General features: G+C 38.0%; 1 protein-coding gene across 1 annotated transcript in view; it reads right to left on the bottom strand.

Annotated features, from left to right (window-relative positions):
• The window catches only part of KIFAP3 (kinesin associated protein 3), a 67,383-nt gene that overhangs the window by 28,682 nt on the left and 15,815 nt on the right, over positions 1-22,886 (bottom strand). The window contains exons 11-17 of the mRNA XM_048080194.2: positions 12,105-12,205; positions 7,591-7,699; positions 6,277-6,389; positions 5,178-5,343; positions 4,840-4,965; positions 4,361-4,459; positions 2,876-2,961 (exon numbers count right to left, since the gene is read on the bottom strand). Of these exons, the coding sequence (XP_047936151.1) occupies positions 2,876-2,961; positions 4,361-4,459; positions 4,840-4,965; positions 5,178-5,343; positions 6,277-6,389; positions 7,591-7,699; positions 12,105-12,205 (800 nt within the window). The remainder of the gene's footprint in view (positions 1-2,875; positions 2,962-4,360; positions 4,460-4,839; positions 4,966-5,177; positions 5,344-6,276; positions 6,390-7,590; positions 7,700-12,104; positions 12,206-22,886) is intronic.

Genomic DNA, 22,886 nt, shown 5'->3' with positions numbered 1-22,886 from the left:
AGCAGTATCTTGCATGACCAATGCGAAGCCAAGACTCCCCAGAACACACTATGCTAAAGCAACACATCTGTTTCAGTTCATCAATGGCAGAGTCCAGCCAAGCTATATTAAACAAATCATCACCAGTGTAACATTTCCATAATTTCTGTGACAATTACTTTACTACAGAAAGCGTATCTCCCCTAAGGCTTATAAGGCATCTGATTTTCTTCAGTGTTATTTCAATCACACTATATAGAGCTTATTGATGAGTGAAAGAAGCATTTGTCTTCCCCGAGAAGAAATTACTTTAAAATCTCTCTTCTCCATCATTTACTTTCTGATTTCCATCATCAGAGGAGCTAACTCTGTCAGCATGTACAGAACAACAAGACTGCAAACTTCAGTTTTTATTGTTGTGGATTTAGCACTGATAAGAAATTTCAACAATGCTAGAGATGTCTGTTCAGACACATCAGAAAACACTGGCAACGTAAAACTGCCATACAACTGAGCATCTGTGTTTACAGGCTACTTTACCCTATCGCCTGAGCTAAATGGTAGAACACCTATCAAAACCCTCAGGTTTCGATAACTTACTGTTTCATATATTCTCCAATCACCATCTGGGATACGTCGCCTTCATTGCCTGTGATTTTTTTTTTTGTGCTGGAAGATGGTGTAAAACCAGCCTGTAACATACCAAGAGAGAACCACAACTTGACTGCTTTCTATCTTCCAGAGAAGAGGGTGTGTTGTACTTTCTGTTCCCTGCACAGGCATGGTGTTAGTTATGCTTTATGCAACTTCTAATCCAACAGCTAGATGATAAAGCTGCAAAGACCTTCACAGAAAAGTACCTCTAACATGCCAAAGAACATAATTGTGTGGCACTGCTCCAAAATAGTTTACCAATGTATGAAATACTCCTAGTATGCACCTGATAGCATCTCTCCTACTCCCAATATCAGCAGTACCAGATCATTTCCTCACCTTATTCTTTTCTCAAGGCCCTGGAAGCCCTGTCCAGCACTTCTCACAAGTTCATAGATTTTCTCTCCATCTACTGTCATAGCACTTTTTTTTTTTTTTTTTTTAAATGCGCAGCAGAAAGATTACCCCTTCTCAGGAAGGAAGGACAAAGAAGAAGCCAAGTAGATTTTACTCAGAAGTTAATGTTGAATATGAAGCAATGTACTTATTCTTCTGGATTCTATAAAATAAACATAGCTGAATAACACTACTCATATAACAGGATCTAGTAACATAACTACTAACCTAATACGCTCTACTAACTCCTAGCGTAATAGGATAACACTACTAACTAGAATCTACTGAAAAATTAAGTCCCAGATTGCAAAGCTTCCCTTTATGAATTTAACAGCCCCTCAGACACCTACGAACTGCACTGGCTCCAAGGGAAAATAAGAAGTGTTGGAAACACTTGCCAGTGTCCAGCCTCACGCAGTGGATAAAGACTTTGTTTCAACTGGAGATGTCTCTGGAAGTGACTGATCTTGATAAGATGAACACAAAACCCAACAGAAATAAGTATTAAATACAAATTCATCTTAGGCGAAATCTTGCCCTTAATGAATGTCAGTGGCAGCTCTGCCACTCACTAGTGGGGCATGATTGTCATTCCATACCTCTGTGAAGCAAAGCAGAGATGGATAACAAGAACTCCAGCACAGAAAGTGTCATTTTGCTTTTTTACTTTAGAAGAACATTAAATTAGGAGGCATTACTAATGAACAGAAAAATATAAAAGACATTATAGTACTGTGCAGACCAGAATTTAGGTCTTTATATAAAACCTTTCAGAGAACAAGCTGCAGTATGCATGATCCCATTGAAGAAGAAACTAGGTGGCTGATAGGAAAAGCATTACAGTAGTCAAATATTTTATTATTATTGACTCATACTTAAACTCTTCGTTTATAAGATTTAATTTCATGATGGCTACAAAAGATGTACAGTCCATATAGTCCTAAAACATTTCTAAAAGATGGATTATTTCTGTCAATAAGTCAATCCAATTAAACAGGCTAGAAGGAATTTTAGCAGTGAAACAACTTTTACATGGAATCTGTATTACAATGTTTTTCCTTTAGTGAAAAACACCACAGGAAATATTAAAGCTTCTAGAGCCAAGGATCCCTAGAAGTAGACTATATATGGTATAAAAGCTCATAAAGCAATAGCGCTTCAAAATTCAGTATTTTTTTTCCCAAGGTTAAGTTCAATACAAAACAACTGTCCTGAAGGTTTATTCTGATCAGTGGATAGTTAGACAAACTAAGTCACGTAGCTAAAAGGAAATCTATCCAATAGTTGAAGACAGTATTAAAAACTCCAATATTATACTGCCTGTTCTCCCAACAGAAAAGTCAGCATTAGGATCACCTCCCACATTTTCTTTTTGAAAAAAAAAAAAAATACTGGCACCAAGTACTGTAGAAAAACTGAATAAAAGCTGCTGGGTAACAAGAGCCATTTGTCTGGAAAACTAAGACAATGAAAGGTTGGCATACTTCTGCACTGCGATTAATTTTAATTTTCTTTAAGTAAAAAAGCATTTGTTAGAAGTGTTTGTAGTGAATAGTTAACTGTAAGTGTACTTCATACACTTAAGTATGATTTTTCATAATTATTTTTTCACATAGTTAAGTATGAATTATCAAAGTATATATTCTGTTTTTGGAAGTTTGGTAACAGCCTAGAAGGATAATTGCTATTGATCTGTGAAAATTCATCTTTTACCTATGTGATTAGGAAGCTGCACATGAAAAATATTTTTAATTTGCAAGTACAAGTCATTGGTATCCAGTTATTATTTCAGAATTATGTCATGTAAAGAGGTTCTTGAAGGGCAGATGAGAAAAATCAGACCTACCGCTATAATGTCCAGAGTGTTGTCACAAACTTTGCGTATCTCAGCATTTTTATCATGCATCAGGTCTATAAGATATGCTGGAGCTTCTGGAAAGAAACTGTTAAGGATAAAGGCTACGTCTTTTGCACAGCCCTGCCTTCCTCCAACTGCAAATTTCGTTATGAACTGTAGCAAGGAATTTTCTATCACATTTGAAGTTCAGCAGCCTTCCCACCACTTTTTTTTTTAATCACATTTTAAGATACCCAAATATTCTTCAAAAGTTGTGAAGAAAAATTACTTACCTCTTACAAAGGAAATATATTCTGACCTGCTAGGGAAAACCCATACACCTGTGCCTTTTTGACTAACATACGTTAGTCCACTTCTGTGGAATAGTTTAATCTTTTGAGAATGTTACTTTTGTAATCTTTAGGGTGTTCCCCTCTCTAAAAAAATATTCCAGTGTACTTGTCTTAAAAAAAACGAAGTCAGGTGCAAGTGATAAAACTATTACTAGATTTGTTTAATCTGAATGAGAAAAGCATTACTTGAATGCTGGTGCTTTATCATTACAGATATAAACACCATTTTCTTCTTTAAAAAACCAGGCACTCGGGACTCCAAACAGGAGACAAAGAACACCCCAACGAGCTTTTCAGATATTCCACAGAGCCCAACAGAAGAAAAGACATTAATAGGTAGTCCTTACATTGTTTGCAAAGTAACCATGAATCTGCTTGTCCCCACAAGGGTCCCAATCAACCTACTCTTCACGTTTCGATAAAACTTAACATTCATGTAAGAACCACAAAGACAGACAGTGCCTCCTTCCACAGCTTTCAGTTCACCTGAATAAACTCAACATTAAAAGTGATTGAAAGATTAATTAGTAATGACCGAATAGGAGTTACAAGTACCATATCAAAAGTTTAACAGTTCCATGACATGAGGAAACCAAAGAACAGATTTAGTCACAATAGTCAGGTGAAAAAAGGAGAAAGAGGAAAGCCAGGAACAGAAATCAAAGTCTAGATAGCAGGGAGAAGCTAGGAAACTTATGCTAAACATAAAATTTGAAGAATGGTACAGTGGATGAAAAATGCAGAGCAGGCATTATTTATGGTATCCAGAGTGATATAAGAAAGAATGCTACTGAAATACTTTAATGTACTTCAGACTATGCAACATATACGAGTGCAGAGAAAGAAGTTTATCTATGTTCTAAGTTAGTTTTTCTATGGACTATGATTAGCAGAACAAGCCACAGAATAATTCAGGTTGGATAAGAAACAAAGTTCAATGACACCTCTGCCCTGTTTCAAAGCAAACCAAATTTTAATCTGTACTATTCATCCTGCAGTCCTTCCACGTGCCTAGGCTATGTGGATTTTTCCTTCAGCTGAAATAAACCATTTACCAAGACCTCTGAGACAAGAGGTTTATGGGCCAAACATCAGTAAGTTAGCTGCTGTGATTCTAGATGTTTGGCCATTAAAAAGATACGTGTTTCCTTGATAATGACATCTCTGGTGGCTTGGTGGAAGACCATCTGATAAAAGACATAGATGATCTGGCAGACAAACTCATCATCTTCCTGCTGAGCTGCAAGGGAAAAAAAAAACAAACCATAATTTAAGATCTCACAACTAGAAGCTCTTGATGCATAGATAAAGCCCAGCTCTTACACGTCAGCTAGACAGTTCAGCGGTACATAAGACTTCATCACCTGACAGTACAAACTGCATGCCTCTTTCCCTGTTCCAGTCAAATAGAAAGGTTACAGATTGCAGCAAGAGCTGTGGAGGTATTAAAAAAACAAATCCAAAACCTCTAGGTAAACATCTCTTTAACAATAATGGAGCAATTGCTCCTCTTTTTATATACAAAACACTTAGCCCTGTCTTGCAAGAGAAAATGAATGGAGCATTTGGTTACAGCACAGCTCTGGCAACTAAACATCTGTGAAGGACAAGACAAAATACCATTTAGAAGCTCAATGAGCGCAGGAATGATTCCAGACTTGGCCAGTAGAGCAGCACAAGAATCATCCATAGAAACCGTTCCAATCATTATCACTACTTCCAAAACGAGGTCATCCTCTGCAGAACCTGGAAGACAAAAGGCAGAAAGCATTACCTCTTAGAAACCCTTAGTCTTCTGGCAGTTGTATTTTTGTTTGTATATACAATTCTGTTTTTCAGCATTATACTTCCCCAAACAACCACAAGTTAGAGGTAAATACGCTCTGCTCTGAAAGAGCACTCTGTAAGTACTCTTTGAGAGACTCTACTTCGAAAGACTAATCAACCTTTGTACAGACCTGGTTTTAGTTTATCCTTGAGGTATGGAACGAGTTTGTACTCTTTCAGCACAAGCTCCCAGTCCAGATCTGGTAAGGTCAAATTTGCAAGTGTTCCCAGGCATTCAATCACAAATTCTTCCTCTTCATCATTTGATATTTGAGCTGCTAAATCACCAACATAATCCTAACGAAAACACAGCAGACAGATAACATATTAGAGGCAAACAACCTGGGGTTCTGAAGGACCCACCACTTGGTCAAATCAAAACTAGTTCTCCAAAGAAAGCTAAAGGAGACTCTTCTCTTGAAGCAAGGGCTAATAAAAGATTCACTTTCAGTTGAAAATCACAATCCAAGCATGTCAGCGTTCTTCCTCTCAGTCCTTTCACTTTCAGGAGATGTGAATCATTTGTTCAGGTGTTCCAAAAGAAGCTACTACTGCACACACTAACAAAGTTTGAGAAAACTATTAGAAAATAAAGGAATGAAGAATGTGAACACCATACTTTGTTAGTGACAACAATGCCATCTTCCCCAAAGATTTTAAAGAAATGACTACAAGGTTTTCAAACAGAGAAGAGTCATACATTTCACTTAATTCCATACAGCTTTAAGACAATTTGATATTGAATTCTTATTTTAACACTTAATTTCCACAATAACAATGATGCCCCCCCCCCTTTTTTTTTTGAAAAGGCAGCTTTACATGATTAACTGAATAATAAGAACTCAAAATTGTTCGAATATCCAATCATATAAACCACTTAGCCTAGTGAAAAAAAAACTTATTTTGCCTTCTAACTCTAAAACCAGATATTTAGAACAACCATTAAATGTTACGACATGCACCCCAGCAGTTGTTTTGCTTTTTGTTCCTTTTGGAACAGGGTTTTATTGGATAGAGCTTAGGATGCGTTTTCCCTGTAGTAAAAAAAAACAAATCCTGATCTATCAACTGAGATACCCTCCTAAAACAAAACATAAATACTAATCAGCCCATAACAACCAAGAAAAATCAAACTGGGCATCTGCAAAGCCATAATACAGCAGCTCTCCAAAGCCAGACTTTTCCAATAGGAAGAATCAGAGATCACATTATGGAACAGATAATACTTACAATAAACAGGTTTTTAGTTGGCCCATCATGTTGTGAAATATTCCTGATCATCTTCATTAACAGTGGGTCCTTAAATTTCAAAGCCCGTTTCATTAGCATTTTCAAACCATTTCCTGAAAAGAAAAACACTTAGGAAGTCCTCCAAATAAAAATGTAGTGGCTATTGAAGCAGAAGAAGAGCAAAACCCCAAATGTTTAAAAAAGAAAAAGTGAAGAAACTAGACGAGAACTACTACTTCTTCCAAGTTTAAGAAAAGAAAAAACTGCTCTGTGTAAGTTCTACAGCCTCTCTAAAACAACTGTGTGTACTGATGGGACACTGCTAAAAAGTCAGATAAATAATAAATGCTTCAGGTATTTCTAGTCACTTATTCAAACCAAGGTTCTAGATCTGAACCATTATCCTACTGTCAGTGGAGATGCAGCACAACCGTTGGTACTAGCTCAGAGACCTCTCTCTCCACCCTAGAATAAAATGTGTTATTATGGTTTTGCAAGATTATTTACCAGTCACGTAGAACGGTATGTGGGAATGCACATATAGACACGCAGATCTGCAGTACGTGATTGCACAGGGCAAGTTGCATTGTTAAAATTATGTTTCCAGAAGATCACCTTGCCCATCTAGTAACTGCTACAACTTGATTTTTTTTCCTTTAATAAAAAAATTGGATTTCCCCTTCTACAGAGCTACGCAGAGAACTCTGAAGTTGGATTACTAACCTCAAAATCCATTGGTTCAATTTTCCCTTTTAAAGTCTAATAAATTATTCACAGTAAGTCCACAGTGAAAATTTTGAGCACAAACTAAAATTAGAGCTACTAAATAATAATATGCCACTTAAAGCTGCTAGAATGAAAATAATGAAACCTAATGAGCAAGATAGAGAGCTACTGAACAAAATGCAGACATCTATCTATGCCACATAACAAAATACCAGAACGTCAGAGAAGCTCAATTAAAAAAATAATGGAAAGATGGTAGTGGCAGATTAAACACTGATTAGCTGGAGGTGGATTTTAGGCATCAGGATGAACGAAACCTTGATCTCTTCATACATCCATATTCTCCTAGAGTAATGTCATCAGTATATTTTAGAGAACTTCATGCATGCATGAGACATAGGCATATGTGGCTACTTGGTTTCACTCCTGCCACCAAGACCAATTTTGGGGAGGATGTAGTCATTTGTTTGCAATCTTACCCGAAACAGTTTCATTTTTTAGAAAATATATATGAATTTATAAACAGCTATATATTTGTTTTATACATATATATACGCACAAAAAACAGTAAAATCTGAGTATGTTTACCTTCACAGATAAGTTGCACATTTCTTTTGTTAGCAGCAAGATTAATACAGAAAGAAATAAGTTCCAGGTCAACTCGCTCATCAGGACACTCAAAGAGCATCTTCATTAACTGCCAAGAAACACAAGCACATTTAAGCCATTAATCTATCCAAAGTTTTAGAAGAACAGTATTATGATGTCAAGTACAGTATTTATTTATTTTTAAATATTCAGCATTTCTACAGGCACAGTGAAGTTATAAAAGTCAAGGACACAAGACGTATGGTTCCATTATTTGGGGATAACAATGCACATACAGAGTGCCAAAAATGGCAGTCACTCATCACCTTAAAATAACTTGGATTAGTTACATTTTATTGCTTCCACTGAGGGTTTTTTGTTTGTCCTTTTCTTTTTTTTTTAATTTTCAGTGTTATTTAAACTTGTGAATGGATAAATTTGTTTTCAAAGGTTAGGTAGATTTAATACAGAAAAGTTAGTTCCACATAAATTGAGAATAATACCTGATTGTTCAATAAAATTATGACTCTAAACAGATACTTAATCGCAGAATAATTCTACTTCTATTTTGCTTTCAAATTACTCTGTTTATAGGTAAAACGTGTTGCATCTGAAACAACACGCTGTACCTCTGCACCTTTAATTCCTATAGCAGAACATTGCCATATATCGAAGACTTCTCACCAGTAATCCTGTGGGTTTTTTTGGTAACAGGAAGAAACGACCTAGGTTAACATAAATAGACAATTGCCTATAGTACTGTTCTGACTGCGAATTCCCAGATGATTCCTCAGCCAAATAACCTATAGATTGTCATCATTTTATACACCTGGAGCCTGTATTGTCCGTTACATCTCAGGCTATCTAGAATTGTTTTGTTCAATATGAGCATTTTTTGAAATGGCATATTGAATATATGAACATGACTCTACATCCGTCTCCTTTCTTTGTTTCCAACCGCAGAGCAGGCAAGTTGCACTGCTTCCCTACTGAGGGGCTGTAGGATATCACCCTGCTTGCTCCTAAAAACCTGCTCAGTTCATAAGACACGTCAAGTTTACAATGCATAGCAGTGCGATGACAAGACTGAGATTACTAGAAGTAGAAACAACTGAACCTAAAGATAAGTGAGACAAAATAAAATATATTTAGCTCAGCTTTTCTCAAACAGGGGCGCAGGAAGAAAAACGCAACTAATCATTAAGTATTTGCGTGCTTGCCCCCTGGTGGCAAGACAGTTTGTAACGCATTAAACACTAGAGAAAGTGGGTAAACAACCTATTTAGAGAAAAAAATAAAAACAGGAACAATAGGATCGCAGGAATTTCACTCCCAAGTATTTTTGTGCAGCAATTCAGTATGTTTACGTATCACCAGATAGCAAGCTGTCACATTCCAAACAGACCCCAAGTAAAGCCATACATATTTCGGTCACAACAGTTAATCTTTTTTTCCCTGAGACTTCCATGTACTGATTTAAACACCATCACTGATTTCTTCCTCTCTTTCTTAAGAAGGTAGAATCAGATTTCCTTGTGCTGTTTTAAGAACTTATAAAACCTCTAGTTTATTAAATCCGTAAGCCTGACAATCACATAAGACCGAATTAACCAGAGAAGAAAGTTGCTACTTAACACGTAGAACATGAGCATTCAGAAATCACCCCCTGCAACTCTTCTGTTACAAAACCTTTAAAAATAGATTTTTAAAGCCCTTCAAACAATTTGAAGGGAAACATTCTCATTACTTACACAATACAAAATCTGTGGAAGTTAGATGTTTAACAAGGGATTACACTGTTAATTACTGAGCTACTTCTCTATAAAAAGGAAAAATATATCCAGTTTCAATTAAAGCTGTTCAAATTTTAAAATAATAGTTTCGTACGAGCTCCATGTTTCCCATTATGTCTTCATTTAATTTGATTGCTTCTTGTGCCACTTCAAAAGGAAGAGTAATTGCTGCCAAATAGGAAATATTAAAATTAAATTTGTTCTGCTTTTACTATGTCCATTGTCATCTTTTACTGATTTAACAGGAAGGCAGTAAAAAGACTGCAGCATGTGCAATGAAGAGGCAGTAGTGTTCAATCAGACAAGTCCCATATTGAGTATCAGATACCACAGACCAGGACTGAAATCACTGTGTCTAGACTCTCTGGCACCTGCCTTCACTTATTTACCAGTGACCAGAGGCCAACCCCCACAGTTCTCTGCTCACATACACCTCTGTCCAACCCCCTCCCCGAGCCCAGCTCAAACATCTTTGAATGATTATGCCAGAACTGCATGCCTCAGGAATCTCTTCTGACCGGCTACTCCCTAACTCTGCTGTTTGAAGTGATGCTCTGGTTTCTGAACTTCAGCAGATAATGGCGGACAGGAGCAAAGGGTGCTGTCAAGAGAGGACGTTTACCAGCATTAAGCTGAAAAGAAGCTTATAGATCAAAGAGGGGCCAAACAGGACAACTGTGGTGGAAAACATGTGGGTAGCTGCAGAGAACCTTGCACACTGCTCTGCGGTAAAATATTAAATATCACCATGACATCACTGCCTAACCATGCCCTTTGATTGGCCAGGTTATTACCAATAAATGCTTTTATAAGCATCTGGATGGCATTTGCACCTATTTAAACAAAACACGCATTGCTGAGGTCTAAACAAGAATGAACTGTTAATACTCACTTTTAACTGTTACTAGAATAGCACCCACTAACTCCTACAATCCACAAGAAGGATGTTTACCTGGGACAGCATGCGAAAGCCCTCCTCAAGCACCTCACATGTTCAAAATGACAACAGGGGATGGATTTTCTACAACAGCTAAAAATTCGTTATCGAGCATTTGCCAGTTTAGATGTACACCTTTCCTCAAAAGGAGACAAAGCCACTGAAGGGCACGCACTATTATTGAAGAGAGAATTCAGTTTTCCAGGGTAGAATCAGATGGCAGGAAGTCCTTATAAAAGGTCGTTTTCTTCTCTTGAAGCAATATCTACTTCCCCATATTTTCTGTTTCCTCTGTCTTCCTTAATAATTGTCCTAATTTTCAATGTTCATGAATAAAATCTGTTTATCCAGCTTGTCTTTTTTGAACAGCCTGCAGATATCATCTGTATAAACTTACATCAGCCACTAAAGAATCAATAGCCATAGGTATTTTTCAAATTTTGCAGTTTTATCCAAAGTCCAATTAAGGCAGTGGATTTGTTTCCTGTTCCAGTAGGCTCTGGATAAGGCCCTACAAACACTACTTTGAGCAGCCACTGCCCATCAGAACAATGATGTTTACTAAAGCTCAGTGTATGATTTCACTGAAGATCCACACCTCCTTATGTTTGACACTGGGGACCTAAGATGCAAGCCAAAATTCCCTAAAAGCACATCATAAGTGAGCCCTGAAACACAGTGAATTTGTTTGGCAGGTGACTGTTGAGAACAAAGCAGGTCCCTTGTATCATGCAAATGTCTTAGCAAAGTTACTTCTGTGACAGAAAACGTGGCCAGTAGGATGTTTGCAAGAACGTTTGGTAACATACACTAATTATTCCCACCAGTTCTCCCCTCCCTTTTCTCCAAAACCCTCCTGTATTTGGAAAAACATCGCAATTTTTGTCATGAAATAATGACCAGAAACATTCTGAATTTTTTCCATGGCAACTTCCCATTCTAGATGTATTTGATGTTAAAAACATGTTTGGCAGGAAAGAAGATACCGTGGTGCAATTCTGAAAGAGCTACCAGAGAGCTTTCTACATTTACGCAACGCAGGCTTTCTCGACTCCAAGCCTCATCAGGACCGAGAGATTGGTTAGAGAGTATTCGACGTTTGTTAAAAAACATGCTACAACCTAAAATCAAGAAAGTACACATAAAATACCTCCCTAAAAGCATGAAACAGTGTCTGTGCATGGGTCAGAGAATATGGCTGGAGACAAAGTTATGAAAAAGTGTAGTCTGAAGGATCTGTGAAGAGCCCTCTATAGCCCTCATGTCTCCAACTGTTGTACACGCCTGCAGTTGGAAAACGAATTGTCATGCAGCAATGCAACACTGCTTGGCTGGTTTCCAGTTCATATCCTGTAACACATGAGACACTGAAATTTTGATACCCAATGGGATCAGAAAAGAATAGCTTCTAAAACAGTAAAGGAAATACTTTCCATGAGGTTCCCTAAGGATTTACTACGCACAAGTTTTCATCTCTTTCAAGTATTCCCAATCTTCCACAGAAATTTATCAGGTCCCCTGTATTTTTCACCAATTCGACGTAGATCAAGGCTCAGCAGTACTGACAAAGAATATCTGTCACCCAACCTTTTTCTTGGGACCATCAAAACACAGCAAGAACAGTCAGACTGCCTGAAGAGTAGGTGGCTCACTACTGACTCAGCAGCATCACGCCTGTTCCCATTCTCACCTGTGGGTGTCAGTGCGAGCTCTGCTATAAGTGAGGAAAAGATGCGCACATAGAAAGATGCATCTTGACAACTCATCAGACATAAAGCACATACCTGCGGGATACAGTCTGTGTAGGCAAACATCGATTTAAAGCGATCGTCCATGCTTATGTGATACAGAATGCACATGGCTACTTGTTTGTAGTTTTCATTTGCTAGAAGGAAAAAAAAATCCATATTAAGATTTGCATTTTAAGTACTATAAACATTTAAGGGGAGGAATGAAAAGCAGGAAAACCCTAATTAAGGGAGGGAAAATCTAAAACAAAAATGCAACATTTATGAGAAGGTCTTGTCTGGCACGTCCAAGTGAACAACATCTTTGCACAGAGAGGGAACAAAGGCAATGCCAACTACTTCTCCTCTTCCCAGCACCTCAAAACATCTCCTTAGTACCACTTTGCAAGAAATATATTTTCTGAAAGGAACACTTATTAATGATGGACCATCCAGAGAAAGCCTTCATCACATCCCAGCTAGGAAATTAAATACCAAATGTAATGCTGATTTAGCTGTGGATATTCCTGTTGAAATGATAAGCTTGTCCCAAAGTGAAATACCAAAGAACGCATCAATGTCACAGAGATAAATAAGAACTACTGCTCCAAAAAGTGTTGTAGAAGGAAACCAGTGCCTTTCACATAAATCACACACTGATTGTTTTATTATCCTAAACTGTGGGTGCCTTGTGTTTCATACATTTCAAAGAAAATAGTATATTTTATTTGCACATTAATGCTTACCAAAGATTCTAAAGAAAAAAAAGCAACTTACATGAGTAGGCTATGAAGTATTTAACAGGAAGACTATAAAAACAGCTTAGACAAATGCATAAATGCTTGCTAAGAAAAACATAGATACGCCTGGTCCTGACTCTCTGCTGAAATTTGGACTGAGCACCGTCTTGAGCTCTTCTCTAGCCCCGCATTAGGAGGATACTGGCTATATATGGGATAACACATACAACTGAATGTTTATATTAGTTAGGCCAGTATGTAATAAGGTCACCAACTCAGAATTAATTCACAGGTCTCATACAGCTCAGAAATATCTTATCTCCCACTTACACTTAAGTTGGACCTTCTCTCTCATGCTTTGGCAAAGCATCAAGATCTCAAACAGCAACAAACCCAGTTAAATTTTTCATCTGCATACATCATTGGGAACTGGAATTTCCTTTAAGCAGCAAGGATACGATGCCTTTATCCTGAGAATGCACATTTTGTGTCTTTTTTCAAAATTGAATTACCAGAAAAAACCATGAAACCCTTCTGGCAGTTGCTATACCACAGTGAAGTATTCTTTCCTGAAGTATTCTTTTCCTAAAAACATAGCTGACCTTTTGGATCTTTCTGGCGTATCACCTACTGAGGGGATAGGGAGAGGTAACAAAAAAACCCCACAACTTTTATCTCAACCTTCCACAAATTTATCAGCTAGGGAAAGGATAACGACCAACTTTGAAAGCTGATCAGGCTATTATTAAAATAAAAGCAAAGACCATACTAAAGCATATGCTAAAGCATATGAATTCTGTTTTAAGCAAACAATATGAAGTGTTTACTGTCTTTTGTGCTTCTCAGGTGACTGGTCATCTTACCTACCTATCAACTTGTAGTGACATTGTAAATCCAACAATTGCATGGGGAAAAAGAAAAACGCTTTACTATGCGTACAGCTAAAGGCTTCTCCTAAGCAAATATAAAAATTTAAAGAGTAAATTATGCCCTCAAATTTCATGGGGCTAGGGAAAAGCTGTTTACACTGCTCTTAACACTTCTTTCCATGCCTCCATTTAAGACTCAAACATCAAGACTCAAATTTAAGACTCAAATTACAATTACACTTCACTGGGTAGTGCAGGAAACACTACGTGAAGTAAAAGGTAAACCAGAATAAGGGAGGAAAGTTGGCTCCCCAGTAACACGGAAAACAGACTAGAGGGAAGTTGGGCCAGATCTTCAGTGGGTATGAACTGGCAGGCAGTCAACGAGAATGATGCTACTTTATACTTGCTTAACCTCTACCCTTCATGTTTTTTTTCCCCCCTCCTTATTTTTTCAAATTTCATTTGTGCTAAGATAAAGCATCAGTTAAGATAAATCCTTACATTCTGTAGCAACCATAGTTTATTTCCTGGTATTTGTTAATACTAATAGCTTATTTGAAAATAAGACAGCCACAGTAGCAGCCAAAGCCTTCTGTTTTTGGGGAAAGACAATATGCACTCTTCTTTCTTTCCCCTTTTTTCATAGGTCCAGTGTGTTACAGTATCATTCCAGATGCCCAAAGAATATCGTAGCTATCAGACAGTGACAGCATTGCTTCTGTTTCTAGATTGCCAAAAACAATCAAAAAGACCTAGGCACTCAACCTGAAGTGGGAAAAATACCTAAAACTCAAATCAGTTTATTTTGATTGAATGAAGTCAGTCACCAACGCTTAAACCAGTCTCCGAAAGCATGTTCCATATGGCAGATTTCATGACACACAGAAGGAAAAGACAGCTATAGTTTCAAAAAGAAGAGTCAAATTTAAATTTTCTTGCTCCGCAGTTAACTGACCCATCATCCCAAATTCCCTTGTCCTCCCGGCAACTCAGGGAACAGGGAGGGGGTTTGGGATGCTCACAGGCACAGCAATAAAGTCCTTTTCAAGTGAATAAACAGGAAAAAAAATTAATTCTACTAACTTGGAGATGAAAATAAACTATAGAACTAAACTTTAAAGAAAACAGTGTGCAGCTAAACCAGCTCTTAAGGATTTAATGGTATAGGCATTTTCTTTAAGTTTTGTTTCCCTTTTAATTTCACAGAAAGGACAGAATTTCAGGCTGATTTCCAGAAGTTTCTGTCGTAAATTTCCCTGTGGAAGCACTTTAGTGGAAAAAAAACAGAAACCTCCCACTTCTATCAGTTCTTATGTAAAACTGTGGCAACTCATGATCCAAAGACTCAAACGCTTCAGGAAAATCAAGAGGGGCTTGTTCTTCAGAACAGTCACAATGATTTAAAGCAAATTGTTAATATCATGCTTAATTAGGAAGCATAGAGCCTATCGGAAAGTTGACTGGAAACTGTGCATAACTACTTTGTCTAAAATTAGGAAGAGAACAGATTCAACAGCTACAATGCTATGAACACTAAGCATCATCTTGCAGGCTAAAGATGGTGTAAAAAGGTAGGAAGTGACAGTCTGTCTGAAAAAATCCACCAATAAGCCAAATGCCATCCTGTTACATTGGGACTTCATTCCCGAAAATATAAACTGCCAGCTACTGACTATGACTTGAACCTGCCAGTACCAAAATCACCTTTTTGTTTTACACTCATCTGAATGATGATGAATAAAGCCATAGGTCAGTCATTACTTAGAAACACGGCTGCAAAAATTTCAAACCCTGCCTAGTACCTGGCCAAAGAACAACTTTCCAAAGCACAGAAGTGACACCTTTTTTGCTATTTGTAACCATGGCTGAAGGCCACACATGAAAATGCAGACACTGCAAGAAAGACTTCCTTATGGGTTGGTACAGTAGGCATCGATTATTCCCCTAACCAGAAAAAGCAAGAGAAAGAAAAGAAAAAAGGTCTTTGCCAAATGCGTTCATAAAAATCACCAAAGTTTTGGTGGGGTGCCAGAAAGTTGTGGCCTACAAACGCTGGTAGTTTTGAGCATCACGCATTTTATGACTGAAGGTGGAATAGCCAAATGGCCTAAAGCAGTAAGGGCAGCCCTGGAAAATAATGGCCTAGTCATTATGGATTCTTCTGGTATTTATGGCAATAAAACATGAATCATAATGAACTCATTGGATATTAAATGTGGGGGTCACAAGTACTTTGATAGGATTTCCAAAAGAATTTACCATTAATTAACCAAATAATTATTTGAAAGTGTTACTGAATTATCCTTAGTTCTTATACAGCCATTCCAGAGAAATTGGTCATTCCCAGCTGAGTGCAGTTAATGCCTTAACAAACCGGTCATTAACTGCAGTTACTGATTTTGTGGGAATTATTGTGTTATAAAATACACTCAACAGTTTATAGAAACAATACTTAGATTTTTTTTGCAGCTGTAGTTCAGCTGGAGCAGCTGGGATGGAAAAATATCAGGTCCCTCGGGCTGTTTTCACAACTAGTTTTCTGCAAATTAGAGAGGGAAATAAATACACGATGGGTTCTGAGTTCAAAATGGCTTCAGATTTTTAGCCTTTGAACATTAATAAGAAGCCATGTGCCAGTTCTGTGGACCAGTGCCTGAATCCTATGTTTCATTCTTACTGAGGTTAAAGATCGAATGGTACCAGTAGCAGAAGCTAAAGAAAAAATGATTTCTTGATAACAAGATCTGGTCCTAACATTACAGTTGAGTTTGTGAGCTTAAAATGAAGAGATCCTCTGTTCGCTCCACAATAACAAAAGAGAAACCCTGAAGCTGTAAAACTGAAATGCCAATTTGAGTTTCAGCAGCAGCATTCAGCTTTCAAATGCTAAAGTAACAATGAGGATATAAATTATGGATTAAATTATTCAAATGTAAGAGTATCAGTAATTCAAGTAGCCATCATTTCTAATGGAATCATCAATGTCTCCACTTCAGATATGAAATATACCCTGTCCAACTCACGTGCAAAACATTAACTACACTAAATCAAAACCAGAACCTAAAAGAATTACCTCTTAAAATGGCAGAGTGAATCTTTGTTTCAGCTTCAAATTCTGATAGTCTTAAGTCAAAGCTGTTACAACAGTAGGCAAATAATAAATGTAGGCGGATGGAAATGTAACAAACTGAACATCTTATCCATACACTGTCTCACACTGCTGTCAAAACTTTATTTACATTGAAGTTAAGAGTTCATTCATTCATATGGATCATAATTAATAGGGATCTTGGGGGGGAAAGTGATTTGGGGGGAAGTGATAAAAAGGTAACTCAATTTTTCTGTCCGGTACAATTCCTTGCAACCAACTCTGCAACAGTTGTGCTAAGTTGCTCCACGTGTGGTTTAGACACACATTGGTTTGATTTACATATGTAAATATAAATCATATTGGATATATCAGTTTGTTTTATCAAGAGAACCTGAAAGAAATTGCAAGTCTGCTCATACTCAAAAAGACTAGGCTATGTAAATAATGCTATGATATTAATTACCAACTAATAACCCTTCTTGTGCCACCTTTGTGTTTGAAACTGGTTTCCTACCATAAGCCTACCTTAAAATCCAGATTTCTGTGTCCTCCCTTCCCCCATCCCTCCCCAAAGAGCTAAGCACATGCCACATCTGAAATATGGATACACTTTTTTTCTAGGAAACAAGGAACTATAACGGTAATTTCTAAGCCAATGAACTAATAAACGACTAATTTTGGTTGAGTTATTTAATGTTACAGCTACAGACAAAAATGAAGCTGCACATCTGGAGCACTAGACAATTTCTTTGCTTTGAACTCTCCACAAAACAGACTGAAAAATACCCAGTAAGCTCCTCACCCATAGCATTGCTACTTAGATAAGGAGAAAAAGCACAGCCACTGAGTAGTACACTATATGCTGCTAAATTTAGATATATCCTTTATTGAAACTTACCTTGCTTGAGGTTTAAATTGGATATCAGAAAGAACATCTTTATGGAAACATTGGCTAGGCATTGGAACAGGCTGCCCAGGGAAGTGGTCGAGTCCCCATTCCTGGGGTTATTTAAGAAACGTGTGGATGTGGTGCTTACAGACATGGTTTAGCGGTGGACTTGGTAGTGCTAGGTAGATGGTCGGCCTTGATGATCTTAAGGGTCTTCTCCAACCTAAATGATTTTTGATTCTAAGAGTAGAAGCGTCCAAACCTTAGGGAGATTCTCCAGGAAACTAGAGTTGGTTGGTTCTGTTCTGTCATGCTTTAGGCATCCAAGTTGTGCCCTCTAAAGCTTTCAGATGTAAACAGTTCATGTAGAAGACTAGGTTACTTTCTAGTGAGAACTATTAACTTGCTCTTGAAATTACGCAAAGAAACAACTAAAATAATTCACTTAATTAAGCAGTCACATATTGTAAGCTCCACAGTAGAAATACAGGCTCAGGGGATCTCCTTTGCATTCATTAGATTTGCAAATTTCCAAAAACTCAGCCTCCTCATCTTTAGACTGCTGCCATCTCTCCACTCCTGCCCTTGCTCCTGCCATAAGCATTTCTATTTTTCAGTCACCTCCCATGAAGTTTGTTTCTTCTTCCACTCACCTGAAGTATTAAGGCTTAGTATTAAGATTAGCAATGTTCCACCTGTAAGAGCTATAAAATTGCAATATACTTTGTTTCTAACTCAACAGTACTAAAATAGTCAAAAGTCTTAGACAATAGTTCTTAAAAACTTGCAAGCAAATACAGAAACGGTATAAATTTCAGTTATTCCTTCCTGATAAATCACTACAATCTGCCAGTAGTGTCAAGTAGGGATATAGGGAAAGCTTTTAGCATAAAAATAGAGTTAGTTGGGATTCTATTTCTGCTTCAAACACAGTACTGATACTGAAGAATCTCTACTTCATTTTATATTCCTCCATGTCTGAAGCTAGTTCTTCTTTAGTAATACTAAAGTTGCCCATCTAAATCACCCACTCTCCTTAAGCCAGTTAGACATGCTACTTTTATTTGGACATCTAATAGGAAATTAGAAGTTGAATGCTAAAGAGGGTTTTTCTGTTGTTTTTGTTTGTTTTGTTAGTTTGTTTGTTTTAAAAATGATGGCCATACTTACCACAAATGATAAAAAAAGCAACCATTAAAATAAATCCCTAAATAATTACTGCTTTCCAACAGACTGGTCCCTGTAGCTGAACTGTTACTTAATGTGCTACAGCCAGCCTCCACTATAAAGGAATGGAGACACCCCAGGCAATATTCACACAACAAGGATTGGAACCAGCTGCTACAGAGCCACCTTAGAAAAAAAAAAAAAGGTTTCTCAATTTAATTGGGAAAACAGGAGGAAGCATAAATTTTACTGCCATTAATAACTTCAAGCAATCCCGATATGACTTTACCTCACCCTGATGGCTGGACATGTGCTTTTTGTTAGGGTCTTTGCCACATCTGACCCCTATTGTTTGCTCACTTGATCAGGTAAGAAAATGTATGTTTCTTTACAGGATAAACGAGGCCTATTAAAATCAGAAAAAACACTGCAGTAGCCTATAAGAAGCTCCATTTTCCAACAGATGTGTGAAGCTCCATAATAAGTTCATTACAAAAAGGCCAAGTGAACTCATAAAGAGAACACATCTACTTTAAGCCTTCTTAAAAGAAACTTTCATAAAAGGAATCAAACATTAAAAAAACCACAGCACTCCGTTAATTAGAAAGCAAACTACTTCTTGGGTTTTTAAACAGCAGTCAACATACAACACGCCTTGGCTGCATACCATTATCAAGACCTGATTGTTAAGAAACCAACATACAACCATTTGGTAATTCTTTGATTGCTCATTAAACTTAACTCATAAAGAACAGAAAAATATCAGAGGAATTTCAGCAGTTTCCAGAAAATCAGAAAATAAAACTCTTAAAAAATTTGTCAGTGAATCCAGTGAAAACACTCTTCAGTAAATCTCAGACTGACAAAGTCACACCCTGCTCTGGCTACCTTCAGCTCAAATAAAGAACTCACACACAGGGAAAGTCTGACCTACTTTGGAGTTTGCAAACTGTTGCACAACCCTTAGATTTCTACCTAAGATCAGGTGGCTATTACTTCCACTATGCTGACATAATTTCTTGGTGTTTCAAGACTTGAAGAGCATCAGGTCAGGACCCTCACATTAATAAAAATATCCAGGCCCAGTACATGCTGTGACCAGCAAAACTCTACTATTGCTACTTAGGACTGATCGCACTGTATTTCAGAGCAATGTATAACGAACACTTCTTGGCTAAAGAGAAATCCACAAAGGCAATTTTCTTTCAGTTATGGTAATCTGTACTGGAAAACATAACCCGAGATGTTCACAATCTGAAATCTTTTTGAGAGGGAACACCTTGGCACTGTGTAACACAACCCCATGAATAACCCTTCTACACTCCATGTCCCATCTGAGATGGATCTGTAACTGGCAGTGTTTTGCAACCCACCCATTTTTCAGCTCACCAATCTCTGTGTTCCATCAGATCTTGATTTTCAAAAACAGCTTATAATTCTGAGCAACCATGAAGAGATCCTTTAGTCTGACTTCCAAGCATATTGGGTTTTCATTCTTTAAACACGGCTTGCGCTGGGAAGTGAAGTGAATGAAAACAGAGCGGCATTTCAAGACAATAAGCATTCAGTACCCCTAAGAACTGTCCAGCAGCTCAAAGGGACAAATGCACGTAACAAAATTTTTGCTCCCTGCATGCAGCCAGAGCTACTCTTTCAAGGAAATCTTCCCTGCTCATTTTACCTCTTGAGCAGCAGCACAGCTCCCACTGTAAGAGCTTCCACACCATTCCCTAGCATTTCTATCATTTGGAGAGGAACACCTCACACAGGAGGACACACAAACCCCAGTAGTGCTTGCCACACCTACTGCCAGGAGCTTCTTCTGAACAGGAGTCCACCAAGAAGAGATTGCAGCCTGCCATCACACAAACAGCAGCACTCAACTGGTTCTGTTGTACAAGCTGCCTGCTGTTCTCATGGAGAATGGAGAACTATTTGTCTCACTTCACAAACGCTAAGAAACCACTCAGACACAACACAAAAGAGCAGCCTCATTAGAAGAATGTGAATCACAAGCTGTGCATGTATTTAAGAGCCGTACTAAAAATTTTGCATTTGGTTTGGCCCGTTAACTGAAAAACAAAGTGGATTTGGTCCAGACAAGAAGTTATTTTATTCTTCCTTGTAGACAATGTTTTTCTCCTGTTTGCTGCCAGGGCATTTACTTTAGAAACCAATCACACAAGGCTAGGATTATGAAAAACGGTAACATTTCCCTTTTGTCCAACACTGGAAGAATGCTCACAGGGATTAAGAAAACAAATTCAGATCCTTTCTTTAAAAGTTCAGCTCTACACTTCACCCTTTCAATGACAATACTTTCCACAAGCAAATAGACTAGCCATCAAACTCTACTGTACTTGGAGCAAGTCACTCATACGCTCCGCATGAATTATGCCATGCGGAGCAAAATGAGAGCAGTGCAAGAGCAAAGCAAGCTTCCACACAATATTCTGTTGTGTACAGCTTTGGTTTCTCTTTCCAAGGTGATGATTAGAGGCACTGAATCTGGGTTTTTCACATCTCGGGAAATTTCACATCTCGGGAAAGCAAGTAGTTTAACCACTTGTTGAATTTACCCAAATTCTCACCTTAGTCCACTGAAATTACACTTCTGGCACATAAAACAATCACATGGTAAATGTATAAAAAAGAAAGATCACTAAAAACGATTTTTAAGTACTTAAGCAAGGCCATCATCACAAAGTTCTCAGCAAGACCCTGGTGACCACCAAGTACAAGATTTTATTAAAGAAGTGAAGTCACACAATTAACAAAATCTCTTTCCATACCTCTTCAAGTAGCTCGTGTATGGAAAAACCTGAATACAACAGGCTATATCCCACAGGCCTCCACAGCTCTGCTCCAGCTTCTGATCAGCAAGTCTGAAGCCAGATTTCCCTCAACTGCACCCAGTTCTTTGAGATTGAGCATAACAAAGATCAGCTGTAGTTGATTAACTTGGGTGCCTGGAGGGAACAAGAGGAGTTTTGTCACATACAGTACTTCAGACTTGTGAAGAGAAGCCGCGAAAACTAGCAAGTAGTGTTGACTGGCAAAGCTAAATGGGGAAGCAGGCACTGGCACTATTAAAAAGAAAAGGCTAATTAAAATGGAAACAAAACTAAGCAGAATTTCTCATGTCTGTGCTTTCAACAGCAGCCTCAACATGCTGGAAAGAGGGGCAAAGATGATGGTCCTTCTCTGATATATCCATGCCATACTTGGTCCATTCCTTTGCTAGCTCAGTTGAAGCCATTCCACCTCTTCCACTTTCAGACTCAAACTACGTTTGTAGCCCTCCTGCTCCCAAGCCACCACAAGTCGCTTGGCAAAGCTGCACATCCTCCAGGACCGCAGACTGTCAAAGAAAGTCATCTCAGTGCTCCGTCCTAAACTTCTGCTTGACAAATCCTGTCCTTTCCTTCCTTGCAATCTCAGCTCTCCCCTGAAACACCTACTACACTTAATTTATACTCATCTCAAACCCAGAGCTAAAGACTGAAAGGCACAGCATGCACAAATGTTAAATTTCAGTAGGCTGAGTCAACAAACTTGACCTCTTGGCATTAGGATCTGTATGGTAACTTGTCAACAGCTGCTGAGATGTGTTAGCACTTTAAGGTGACCTGCAAATGTAAGCTGAAGGGTACTGACTTGAATAATGTGTGTTTAATGCCCAAGTAACCTGCATAAAAGGGGCACCTAGCACACGATTATTTTATTATTAAGGTTACAGCCTTCCTTGAGCCAGGATACACAAAGTGATGAGTTGGAGAATTATATGAATCACCATATCAAGACAGGTCTCGCGAATCACAGAGCTGACTTAAAAAACAAAGTAATTGACAATATTTCCACCTACATTTTCTAATTAGCACACCACAAAATAAGTATCAAATGATTCTACGGGGGGGAGATAGGTCAGACTGCACTTGCCTCCAACCACAAAAAAATGGGTTGAAATCTTCCAACTCAAGGGAAGAAGGACTGTCCACGGAGTCAAGTACTTCCAGAAGCTTCACTGTCTGTGCTAGCAAAACTTGCCATAGATCACCTTAACAGCCACTTCAGGAACAG

This window comes from Anser cygnoides, chromosome 8 (assembly GCF_040182565.1).
Source record: "Anser cygnoides isolate HZ-2024a breed goose chromosome 8, Taihu_goose_T2T_genome, whole genome shotgun sequence".
Taxonomy (NCBI): domain Eukaryota; kingdom Metazoa; phylum Chordata; class Aves; order Anseriformes; family Anatidae; genus Anser; species Anser cygnoides.
Note: the sequence above shows the minus strand (reverse complement) of the source record. Positions and strands in the feature narration are given on the sequence as shown.